The following is a 13,613-nucleotide window of genomic DNA, read 5'->3' on the forward strand; positions in this document are numbered from 1 at the left end:
AGGCCAATATCACTGATGAACATAGATGCAAAAATCCTTAACAAAATTCTAGCAATCAGAATCCAACAACACATTAAAAAGATCACACATCATGACCAAGTGGGCTTTATCCCAGGGATGCAAGTATTCTTCAATATCCGCAAATCAATCAATATAATACACCACATTAACAAAATGAAAAATAAAAATCATATGATTATTTCAATAGATGCAGAGAAAGCCTTTGACAATATTCAACATCCATTTATGATCAAAACCCTCCAGGAGGCGGGAATAGAAGGAACATTCCTCAACATAATAAAAGCTATATATGACAAACCCACAGCAAACATTATCCTCAATGGTGAAAAACTGAAAGCATTTCCCCTAAAGTCAGGAACAAGACAAGGGTGCCCACTCTCACCACTACTATTTAAAAAATTAATAAATAAATAAAAGCAGAGTTCATTAAGGACCAGACTTTACAGAGTTCACCTTAAGGGCAGGACCCTAGCTTCACTCTTTCACATCAATCCTCCTGCTTCAGATTTTTGCAGGGCCTAGTCAACCAGGGAGGCAGATGTTTCTCTTCTCTAAATCACTGTGGTGGATGGCAGTTTGGGGAATCTTGTCCATCCTTTTTCTGAGTAGTACCTTGAAAAACATACTGATAGGTCTGTTCCAAAATTTATGGGATACAAAAAAGACCAGGATTACATGCTAAGTGCACACTGCAAGAATCACAACAGACTTTTATCAATGTTGCTTAATATTATTGTGTGACTATATTTTCCGTTAAAATTTAACCCCAGAGAAAATCTGTATGTATATTGTACCTCAGGCATCATTCAAGGAAATGGTACAAGTGACAAAGCAGAATTTGGTGGTTTCTTTTCTGGCCCCATGTTACCATTATAATACCAAAATTCATACTGTATCTCTTTAATATCATTTTTTTGATTACAGTGTTAATGTGAATTTATTATGGATAAAAGACACTCCTTGCAATTCTGTAATACCTACTATGTATATTTTGGTTTATATATATGAGAGATAAATTGGAGTTAACATAATCATTTACCTTTCTGTTAGAAAATGTCTAAAATCAGATCTTCTATAGAGTTCAAAAGACATTAAATAGTTACTCGCTATTAAGTTACTGTGTGTACCTTTTGTGGTATCTGGGCAAGAGCTGATGCAATCACATTGGCTCTTTCTTCTGACATGTTACTGACCATTGACCCCAACGAAAACACCACAATACCATGTTCTCCAGAGCTCTGCACAAATTCTTCCATTTCCTGTGAAAAAAAGAATTTGTTCCATCATAAAAGAGAAGGAGCATAGCAAACATTATTGAAGGGATTGCTACCAGCAACTAAAGAGAGAAAATCAAATACAGTCTGTAGCAGAGGTTTTTTAAAAAAAATATTGTGGTAAAATACACATGACAAAATTTACTTTGTTAATCATTCCTAAGTGTATAGTATAACAACATTAAATATATTCCCACTGTGTAACCAATCTCCAGAACTTTTTCATCTGGCAAAACCGGAATTCCTTGCTCATTAAGAAACTCCACATTCCTCATTGTCTAGCCTCTGGCAAGCTTCATTCTACCTTAAAAGTGAAAGTGAAAGTTAAGTCACTCAGTCGTGTCTAACTCTTTGCGACCCCGTGGACTGTAGCCCACCAGGCTCCTCCGTCCTTGGGATTCTCCACTCAAGAATACTGGAGTGGGTAGCCATTGCCTTCTCCAGGGGACCTTCCTGACCCAGGGATTGAACCCAGGTCTCCCTCATTGCTTTAACGATATGCTTTAACCACTGAGCCACCTTATGTTTCTACGAATGTGATTAGTCTGGATACTTCCTATATGTTTAATTTTAGAGTATTTGTCTTTCTCTGATTGACTTCTTTCACTCAGCATAAGGTTCCTTCATGTTGTGACATTTGTCAGAATTTCCTTTTAAATGTGAGTAATATTCCATTACTTGTGTGTATGACATTTTGTTTATTGCTTCCTTAGTTGGTGGACACTTGGTTTGCTTTAGCCTCTTGACTCTTGTGAGTTGAGGTTTTATGCACATGTACAGATATCACATTGGGGTAATAATTTTAATTCTTTTGTATATGTACCCACAGAAGAGAAATCGCTGAGTCATAGGTGTTGATATGTTTTATATTAGAAGGTGCATATTAGTCTTACTACATACCATATAGTTTATAGAGTGATTTCCTTCCTCATGTTCCTTAAATATGTTAACTTCACGTCTTGGACGTTGGTTAGTTGTGCTAATAAATATTCAGCACTAAGAAAAAATATTTTAAAAAATTTGAAAAAACTCCATACTATTTTCCATAATGGCTGTTTTTTGTTTTTTTTTTTTTAACATAAATAATCCCTGAAGTCCTTGGGAAAGAAATGGGTGATATGAAGTCTATTTCTTCTATTATGTTGAGTTCAGTTCAGTCGCTCAGTTGTGTCCGACTCTTTGTGACCCCATGGACTGCAGCATGCCAGGCTTCCCAGTCTATCACCAACTCTCGGAGTTTACTTAAACTCATGCCCATTGAATCGGTAATGCCATCCAACCATCTCATCCTCTGTCATCCTTTTCTCCTCCCACCTTCAATCTTTCCCAGCATCAGAGTTTTTCAAATGAGTCAGTTCTTCTCATCAGGTGTCCAAAGTATTGGAATTTCAGCTTCAACATCAGTCCTTTCAATGAATATTCAGGACTGATTTCCTTTAGGATGGACTGGTAGGGTCTTCTTGCAGTCCAAGGGACTCTCAAGAGTCTTCTCCAACACCATAGTTCAAAAGCATCAATTCTTTAGTGCTCAGCTTTCTTTATAGTCCAACTCTCACATCCATGCATGACAACTGAAAAAACTATAGCTTTGACTTGACAGACCATTGTTGGCAAAATAATGTCTCTGCTATTTAATATGCTATCTGGGTTGGTCATAAATTTTCTTCCAAGGAGCAAGTATCTTTTAATTTCATGACTGCAGTCACCATCTGCAGTGATTTTGGAGCCCAAAAAAGTGAAGTTTGTCACTGTTTCCATTGTTTCCCCATCTATCTGTCATGAAGTGATAAGACCAGATGCAATGAACTTAGTTTTCTGAATGTTGAGCTTTAAGCCAACTTTTTCACTCTCCTCTTTCATTTTCATCACGAGGCCCTTTTGTTCTTCACTTTCTTCCATAAGGGTGGTGTCACTTGCATATCCGAGGTTATTGATATTTCTCCCAGCAATCTTGACTTGTGCTTCATCCAACCCAGCGTTTTTCATGATGTACTCTACATATAAGTTAAATAGACAGGGTGACAATATACAGCCTTGACTAACTCCTTTCCCTATTTGGAACCAGTCTGCTGTTCCATGTCCAGTTCTAATTGTTGGTTCCTGACCTGCATACAGGTTCCTTAAGAGGCAGGTCAGGTGGTGTTGTATTCCCGTCTCAGAATTTTCCACAGTTTATTGTGATCCATACAGTCAAAAGCTTTGGCATCGTCAATGAAGCAGAAGTATTATGTATATTTTTTCAAATATATTTGTTTATAAGAGGAAATGAGATAGGGCCAATTATACTGAGATTTTTCATCTGTTATGTTATTAATTACTAACACAGATTCTTAGAAGGAAGTTGTACTGCAAGATTCAACTGACCTTAAATTCTTTATTATTATAGGTCTACTAAATCATTTATTTATTCCAGACATACTTTTTTGAGAATTATTTTACATTAGCCATTAATATTTCATTTCTCTATTAGCATTATGAAAATCTTATAGTTTGAATCACTTATGTCTATCATTCACTCAGCTCTATAATCCTTATCTTAAAATTTGTCATAATTTCCCAAGCTGTCTAAATTATTAATCTCTGACATTGAGGAGTCTGGTATTATTTTTGAGAAGTTCTATGAGATAGTCCTATAAGTCCTGTGTATAACCCAGATATATACTTGTGTAGTTACTTATTTGACTGACCATATTGCTGAATTTGTTTACATGTGGCACACTTCATCCTGAATTATATTGTATAATTGATGTCACAATAGGATGTACAATGTCAACTGTGGTGAAGGACCCTCAGTATCACCTACATTAATGCCCCCAGAGAGCACCTGCCCAACAATGGGAGAGGTATCCTAAGGTTTTCAGCAGCAGAGATCTGGTCACCTTTTTAGTAGTTCACTTCAAACTATATAAAACTCCATGTGAATCTGTATTTATCTGTATTGTCTCTGAATTATTTTGTCTTGTGGTCCTTTATCCTTTCTAATTAAAAAAATGTACACTCTGTACTAGAATAATTATACATTGCTCAATGATCCTATTTAATAAAAGTAGAGCAGCAAAATTTTCCTGACCTGTAGTAGCATTTAAAGTTACTTGTCTTCCAAAAAGAAAGACCATGAGAAAATACTTGAGGAGATAATAGTTGAAAACTTCCCTAAAATGAGGAAGGAGATAATCACCCAAGACCAAGCAACACAGAGAGTCTCAAACAGGATAAACCCAAGGTGAAACACCCCAAGACACATATTAATCAAATTAACAAAGATCAAACACAAAGGAAAAATATTAAAAGCAGCAAGGGAAAACCAACAAATAACACACAAGGGGATTCCCATAAGGATAACAGCTGATCTTTCAATAGAAACTCTTCAGGCCAGAAGGGAATGTCAGAACATACTTAAAGTGATGAAAGAAAATAACCTACAGCCTAGATTACTGTACCCAGGAAGGATCTCATTCAAATATGAAGGAGAAATCAAAGGCTTTACAGACAAGCAAAAGCTGAGAGAATCAGCACCACCAAACCAGCTCTCCAACAAATGCTAAAGGATCTTCTCTAGACAGGAAACACAGAAAGGGTGTATAAACTCGAACCCAAAACAATAAAGTAAATGGCAATGGGATCATACTTATCAATAATTACCTTAAATGTATATGGGTTGAATGTCCCAACCAAAAGACAAAGACTGGCTGAATGGATACAAAAACAAGACCCCTATATATGTTGTCTACAAGAGACCCACCTCGAAACGAGGGACACATACAGACTGAAAGTGAAGGGCTAGAAAAAGATATTCTATGCAAATAGAGACCAAAAGAAAGCAGGGGTAGCAATGCTCATATCAGATAAAATAGACTTTAAAACAAAGGCTGTGAAAAGAGACAAAGATGGAGTCTACTTAATGATCAAAGGATCAATCCAAGAAGAAGATATAACAATTATAAATATATATGCACCCAACATAGGAGCACCACAATTTTTAAGACAATTGCTAACAAGTATGAAAGGGGAAATTAACAATAACACAATAATAGTGGGAGACTTTAATACCCCACTCACACCTGTGGATAGATCAACTAAACAGAAAATTAACAAGGAAACACAAACTTTAAATGATACAGTAGACCAGTATCTATTGGACATTTGATATCTATTGGACACTTCACCCCAAAACAATGAATTTCACCTTTTTCTCAAGTGCACACGGAACCTTCTCCAGGATAGATCACATCCTGGGCCATAAATCTAGCCTTGGTAAATTCAAAAAAATTGAAATCATTCCAAGCATCTTTTCTGACCACAATGCAGTAAGATTAGATCTCAATTACAGGAGAAAAACTATTAAAAATTCCAACATATGGAGGCTGAACAACACGCTGCTGAATAACCAACAAATCACAGGAAAAATCAAAAAAAGAAATCAAAATATGCATAGAAATGAATGAAAATGAAAACACAACAACCCAAAACCTATGAGACACTGTAAACACAGTGCTAAGGGGAAGGTTCATAGCAATACAGTCTTACCTCAAGAAACAAGAATATACAGCTAAAGTAACTTGAAAAGGAAGAAATTATGAACCCCAGAGTTAGTAGAATGAAAGAAATCTTAAAAATTAGGGCAGAAATAAATACAAAAGAAATAAAAGAGACCATAGCAAAAATCAACAAAACCAATGGTTGGTTCTTTGAGAAGTTAAATAAAATTGACAAACCATTAGCCAGACTCATAAAGAAACAAAGGAAGAAAAATCAAATCAACAAAATTAGAAATGAAAATGGAGGGATCACAACAGACAACACAGAAATACAAAGGATCATAAGAGACTATTATCAATAACTATATGCAAATAAAATGGACAATTTGGAAGAAATGGACAAATTCTTAGAAAAGTATAACTTTCCAAAATTGAACCAGGAAGAAAGAGAAAATCTTAATAGACCCATCACAAGCACAGAAATTGAAGCTGTAATCAGAAATCTTCCAACAAGCAAAAGCCCAGGACCAGATGACTTCACAGATGAATTCTACCAAAAATTTAGAGAAGAACTAACACCTATCCTACTCAAGCTCTTCCAGAAATTTGCAAAGGAAGGTAAACTTCCAAACTCATTCCGTGAGGCCACCATCACCCTAATACCAAAACCAGACAAAGTTGCCACAAAAAAAGAAAACTACAGGCCAATATCACTGATGAACATAGATGAAAAATCCTTACAAAATTCTAGCAAACAGAATCCAACAACATATTAAAAAGATCATACATCATGACCAAGTGGGCTTTATCCGAGGGATGCAAGAGTTCTTCAATATCCACAAATCAATCAATGTAATACACCACATTAACAAATTGAAAAATAAAAGCCATATGATTATCTCAATAGATGCAGAGAAAGCCTTTGACAAAATTCAACATCCATTTATGATAAAAGCCCTCCAGAAAGCAGGAATCAAAGGAACATACCTCAACATAATAAAAGCTATATACGACAAACCCTCAGGAAACATTATCCTCAATGGTGAATAATTTGAGAGCATTTCCCCTAAAGTCAGGAACAAGACAAAGGTGCCCACTCTCACCACTACTATTCAACATAGTTTTGGAAGTTTAGACCATAACAATCAGAGCAGAAAAAGAAATAGAAGGAATCCAGATTGGAAAAGAAGTAAAACTCACACTATTTGCAGACATGATCCTCTACATAGAAAACCCTAACGACTCAACCAGAAAATTACTAGAGATAATCAATGAATATAGTAAAGTTGCAGGATATAAAATTAACACACAGTAATCCCTTACATTCCTATACACTAACAATGAGAAAACAGAAAGAGAAATGAAACAATTCCATTCACCATTGCAACGAAAAGAATAAAATACTTAAGACTATATCTACCTAAAGAAACAAAAGACCTATATATAGAAAAGTGTAAAAAACTGTTGAAAGAAATCAAAGAGGACACTAATAGATGGAGAAATATACCGTGTTCGTGGATTAGGAGAATCAATATAGTGAGAATGAGTATAGTACCCAAAGCAATCTACAGATTCAATGCAATCCCTATCAAGCTACCAACGGTATTTCACAGAGAACTAGAACAAATTATTTCACAATTTGTATGGAAATACAAAGAACCTCGAATAGCCAAAGCAATCCTGAGAAAGAAGAATGGAACTGGGGGAATCAACATGCCAGACTTCAGTCTCTACTACAAAGCCACAGTCATGAAGACAATATGGTACTGGCACAAAGACAGAAATATAGATTAATGGAACAAAGTAGAAAGTCCAGAGATAAATCCACGCACCTATGGACACCTTATCTTTGACAAAGGAGGCAAGAATATACAATGGACAAAAGACAGTCTCTTTAACAAGTGGTGCTGGGAAAACTGGTCAACCACTTGTAAAAGAATGAAACTAGAACACTTACTAATACCATACACCAAAATAAACTCAAAATGGATTAAAGATCTAAATGTAAGACCAGAAGTTGTTAAACTCCTAGAGGAAAGCATAGACAAAACACTCTCCGACATAAACCACAGGAGGATCCTCTATGATCCACCTCCCAGAATATTGGAAATAAAAGCAAAAATAAACAAATGGGACCTAATTAAAATTAAAGCTTCTGCACAACAAAGGAAACTCTAAGCAAGGTGAAAAGACAGCCTTCAGAATGGGAGAAAATAATAGCAAACGAAGCAACGGACAAAGAATTAATCTCAAAAATATACAAGCAACTCCTGCAGCTCAATTCCAGAAACATAAACGACCCAATCAAAACATGGGCCAAAGAACTAAACAGACATTTCTCCAAAGAAGACATACAGATGGCTAACAAACACATGAAAAGATGCTCAACATCCCTCATAATCAGAGAAATGCAAATCAAAACCACAATGAGGTACCATTTCACGCCAGTCAGAATGGCTGCTATCCAAAAGTCTACACTCAATAAATGCTGGAGAGGGTGTGGAGAGAAGGGAACCCTCTTACACTGCTGGTGGGAATGCAAACTAGTACAACCACTATGGAGAACAGTGTGGAGATTCCTTAAAAAACTGGAAATAGAACTGCCATATGACCTAGCAATCGCAGTCCTGGGCATGCACACCAAGGAAACAAGAATTGAAAGAGACACATGTACTCCAATGTTCATCGCATCACTGTTTATGTTCACTGTTTATGGAGACACATGTACTCCAATGTTCATCTCCAGGACATGGAAGCAACCTAGAAGTCCATTGGCAGACGAATGGATAAGAAAGCTGTGGTACATACATCCCAATTTTAAATTATACTAAAGCTGCAACATTTCAAATGATAGTGTACTGGCCCCAAAATAGACACGTAGATCAATGGAACAGCATGCAAGGTTTAGAATTAAAACCCTGAATAAATAGCCAACCAATTCAACAAGGGAGACAAGAACACCCTCTGTGGAAAGAATAGTCACTTCTTTCTTTTTGGAGAATATTGGATAAGTATGTACACAAGAAATGAAATGAGACCCCTGCTTTACACCCCTCATTAAAATAACTCCAGATGACTTCAAATAACTCCAAAGACTTAAACTTAAGACTATATACCATAATATCCTTAAAGGAAAATGTAAGGATGGAACTCTTTGGCATCTGTTTTAAAAATGATTTTTTTTTCCAATATGACATCAAAGCCACAACAAAAGAAAAAATCCACAAGTGGTACTATATTATACTTAAAGCATCTGCACAGTAGAAGAAACAATCAACAACATGAAAATGCAACCTACAGAATTGAAAAAAAGAATGTTTTAACCACATATTGAATGAGGGATTAATGTCCAGAATACATATAGAACTCATACAACAAAATTCAATTAAATAATGGGCAGAAGAACAAAATAAACATTTTCTAAAGAAGACTTCCAAATCACCACCAGGTATATGAAAAGATGCTCAATATCATTAATCATCAGGGAAATGTATTTCAAATTCACAATGAGATATTACCTCACCTCTGTTAGAAAGTTGGTTTAGCCCTTATGGAACACAAAAAAGAAGTTTCCTAATCTTGAAAGTTGTAATTCCAGTTTATATTTTTTAACCTTAGAGAAAATTGTGACCTTATTATATGTTATTTTCCACAACTAAATATTATGTATGACTTAGTGTAGTTAAATATTCCTTATAAATATATACATTTATATTGTAGAAGAAGGATGTTCATTTTAGACAAAGCACAGGTGAAGAGCCTCAAAACTCACAGAAAGATTTTAGCATTTCATCTTATATATCTGATTGGCAAAATCTTAAAAATTCCTAACATTAAAATGTTTACATTAAGTATGTTAAATTAAATGTTATTTAAAGTAAACTTTATTAAATTTATTAAATTATTTTAATTAATTTGAATGTAAACTTTTATAATTGACCATTAAAATACTCCATGGGATATCTAATCTTCAGCAGTTTGCTGAATTCTATAATCTTGATGATTAAGAAAATCAATTTCAATTAGGAATTAGATCAAGGTGGCTAGCATACATTGGGTTATTGATAGTATGTTATAATAACCAAATACAAATAATGACAGCAGTTAATATTTCTTCTGGACCACTGAGGATATGCCAGTGACATTTTGGATGTTTCACATGTACTTACAAATTTTTTCTCTCAACAATATAAGGTTGGTACTATTATAAGATGTAGTGTGGTCGAATCTATTAAAACACTAGTTTTCACCCATTGTTGCCTACATCTAGCAACAACCTGCAAAGTGGTCTTTTCTCCCATAATTTACCCTTTACATCTAACCCAGTAACTACAAGTTGCTTGTTGTCTTGTTGTTTGTTTGTTTAACAAATAGTATAATATAGTGCTTAGCCGCTCAATTGTGTCCAACTCTTTGCGATCCCATGGACTGTAGCCCACCAGGCTCCTCTGTCCATGAGGATTCTCCAGGAAGGAAAACTGGAGTGGGTTGCCAAGCCCTCCTCCATGGGATCTTCCCAACCCAGGGATTGAACCCAGGTCTCCCACACTGTAGGTGGATTCTTTACTGTCTGAACCATCAGGGAAGTGCAAGAATAGTGAAGTGGGTAGCCTATCCCTTCTCCAGGGGATCTTCCCCACCCAGGAATCCAATCGGGGTCTCCTGCATTGCAGGTGGATTCTTTACCAGCTGAGCTACCAGGAAAGCCTGTTTAAACAATGTTTGACTACACCTTTCTTTCTTAATCCTTTCAATGTTTTCCCAATGCCCCTACTAGACATTGTAAGTCTCTATCTGTTTCTACCTGACTTCACAAGCATCATCTGTCTCTTTACTTGGGCTTTTCCTGTTTAGACTAAACTTGGACTTCTTGACAACTACGATTACTACTCTACATGCTTTTCTTGTCTATCTTGTTCTACCCCTGCCCCATCCCTTCTGTTTATTTTTGAGCATTCTTCTAATTTCACCTTAATTATCAGTGAATCAGAGATACCTTCTATGATTCATGCTGGATAATTATTAGCATTCTGTTCTTTCCTTTTTATAGCACTTTTGAACAGTTTTCATGACTTGCTTGTACTCTGTCTTTCCACATGGAGTGTCATGTAACAAAAACTGTGTGTACACCATTAGTGTACGTTAGTACTCACTTCTAGAATATGTGACATATATAATTATCCTATAACATTACAATTATAATATAATTATAATAATATAGCTAATATTATATTACTTATATAAAATGTAATATAATTATAAATATTGTTTAGTAGATATCTGATTATGCTTCATTATGTGTTGAATAATGAAGCTGTTATTTAACTGACATATTCTTAAAGTGTCCCACATATTTTAGCTTATTCTGGAGTGACAATGAAATTCAGATACTTTGTTCATATAGAAATATATCAGTATCTAACTAGAAGGTCTCTTTATCCAGCTTCCCACACCTGACTCACTGTAATCAAACATTTTAAATAAAGAATACAGCATGATTCCTATTGAAAACACAAAGTTAACAAAGAAGAACAAAGAGGAGTAGGTGACCTTAGGCAGGGGTTTGGCAGGTTTGCAGTGGAGGCCTCCTACAAATTCAACATTTGGTAGCCGTGGGCGAGGAAATGAAAAATCCCAATAGTTTCGAATAAGCCACATTTCAGCTTTCCCCATTGACTCTGATAATGTAGTGGATCTTCCTGAAAGTGAAATAAAAAACAAAAACAACAAATGTTGGATCAAATGAGAATATTGCCGTGTGTATATATTTTAGGTAATTTTTGAAAAGGAGCTTGGGATAATGTGGTCAAAGATGTTTGAATGTATCTGTTCTTTGATAAATATAAACATAACATAGTATAATATAATATGTGTGTAATTCTCAGTGTACATGTCTTCATTTATTAAGACATTTTATGAGATTTCTAGTGATTTTTTTAAATTAAAAAAAAAGCTTTGTGAGTTAACTATATATTCACTTGCAGAAGTCCTATGTGCTTCAATTTGTGGTATGTGATTTCCTGGTATCTGAAACTAGTAACGTGTTCTACCTTACCCCATAATTTAAGTGTTTTTATAATATTTATAAGACTGATGGGTAATTTTATATTTTTATTTCACTCTTTCACTCATTTGAGACTAATTTCTGTGAAATTATACAAACTCACCTTCCAAGGCATAAGGAAAGATAGGATTTAATGCTACCAAGTAAGAATATGAATTACCTAGTTGTTGTGTGCTGTTTAGTCTCTAAGCCGTGTCTGACTCTTTTGTAACCCAGTGGACTCATCTGTCCATGGAATTTTCCAGGAAAGAGTACCGGAATGGGTTGCCATTTCCTTTTCAAGGGGATCTTCTCAACCCAGGGATCGATCCCACATCTCCTGCATTTGCAGGCAGATTCTATACCACTCAGCCATTAGGAAAGCCTGACTTACCTAGTACTTCACTGTAAAACTGATTCCACTTCTTCTCATTGTACACCTGAAACCAGTAGTCAAAATAAAGTACACATATCATATTTTTGACCCTCTCCATGAATGTCATGTGATCACTTAATTCAGACAACATAACAGGTACATAGGATGGTGGAAATGAAAGTCTTCCACTCTTCTTTTCAACTGAATATCCAGGTGAGAAGTAGAGACTGTATACTAAAGGTACTTTAAGTATCTCAGCCAATAGCTCTCCACAGGGTCCAACAGCATCTGCAAGAATGACATCAAACCTCGATTCCTGTAGTTGTGTCATAAGTTTCTTGTTTGCAACAGCTTCTTTACATATCTTCATACCAATATCAGACAATCCCTCAAATAAACTTTGTACTGACAAAAGATGGATCCAAAAGAAATCTTTCACCGCAAGGGTCCATGTCTCAATCAAAATCTTTGCAACATTCTGAAATTCATCTTTAGTTAAAGATACAGGGAAAGTCTCAAATTTCATAGCCAATGGTTTGTTGGGATCAATAAGAGTGGAAGCTGAAGATTTCAGTACAGTCACCTCATGACCCCTCATCACAAGTTCATCCAGAATTGTCTTCATATTCATCCAGTGACTAAATTCCACAGGCCACACCAGCACCTTTCCACAACTCCCAGAGCTAAAATAGCAAGTGAGCTGTAACAGCTTCAGAAGCAAGAGCCATTTCATAGACATCTTGTTCACATGCAGTAGGTTAAACAATTACTATATCCTTTTGCTATTGCTCAGGCTTATATCCAGAAGAAATCATTCAGAAGTTAAATTATAACTCCTTTGCCTCGTGCAGTAAGTAGATTGCATTAATAGTCAGCAGATGTGGAAATCAGATGAAAGGGCAAAGTGTAGACTACTTCAAGATTATACAGTGTGTTTATGTTGATTTCTCAGTGCTGTCATCCAGCTAAAAGTCAATGACCTTGTACAAACAAATTAATTATATGATGTAAGAAAAAAGACTAGTGTAAAACAAAAGCAAGTGAGAGGTTCTTGTGTCTTCAGTCACTTTGACACAGAATGAGAGAAAGGTGACATCAACAAGATAGAACATTAGGAGGTCCCAACACTTGCATCCCTCACAAAAACAAGAAAAACAATAAATGAACAACTATAAACCAATATAAATCACTTTTCAAAATTTCTGGACTACAATGGAGAAGCAGAAGAAACCCTGCAGGTTGCAAAGTCTGAGGATTCCTGTGCAAAAAAGCATGGGAAAGATTTTACCCCCGCCCAGGGTCCCTGCTGCTGTTTCTTTCCTGAGGCTGGAAAGGTCACTGTGGTGAGACCTGATCTTGGGGTCAAGGAGTTTCCCCATCTCTCCTGTAACCCACTTTCCCTGATCGATGTGTCACAGTGC

General features: G+C 35.7%; 1 protein-coding gene across 4 annotated transcripts in view; it reads right to left on the reverse strand.

The window, feature by feature from the left end:
* The window catches only part of LOC129561582 (UDP-glucuronosyltransferase 2B4-like), a 32,680-nt gene extending 19,746 nt beyond the window's left edge, over positions 1–12,934 (reverse strand). The window contains exons 1-3 of one of the 4 annotated variants that reach the window (XM_055434271.2): positions 12,211–12,934; positions 11,324–11,472; positions 1,149–1,280 (exon numbers count right to left, since the gene is read on the reverse strand). In XM_055434271.2, coding sequence (XP_055290246.1) covers positions 1,149–1,280; positions 11,324–11,472; positions 12,211–12,931 — 1,002 coding nt within the window. In that variant the 5' untranslated portion in view covers positions 12,932–12,934. Of the gene's footprint in view, positions 1–1,148; positions 1,281–11,323; positions 11,473–12,206 lie in introns of all 4 variants that reach the window. The other 3 variants (XM_088836077.1, XM_088836076.1, XM_088836075.1) reach the window with 3 other exon arrangements.
* Between the last annotated feature and the right edge of the window lie 679 nt (positions 12,935–13,613).

Source organism: Moschus berezovskii, chromosome 5 (genome assembly GCF_049115385.1).
Source record: "Moschus berezovskii isolate FMDL1 chromosome 5, NW_MosBer_1.0, whole genome shotgun sequence".
Classification (NCBI taxonomy): Eukaryota; Metazoa; Chordata; class Mammalia; order Artiodactyla; family Moschidae; genus Moschus; species Moschus berezovskii.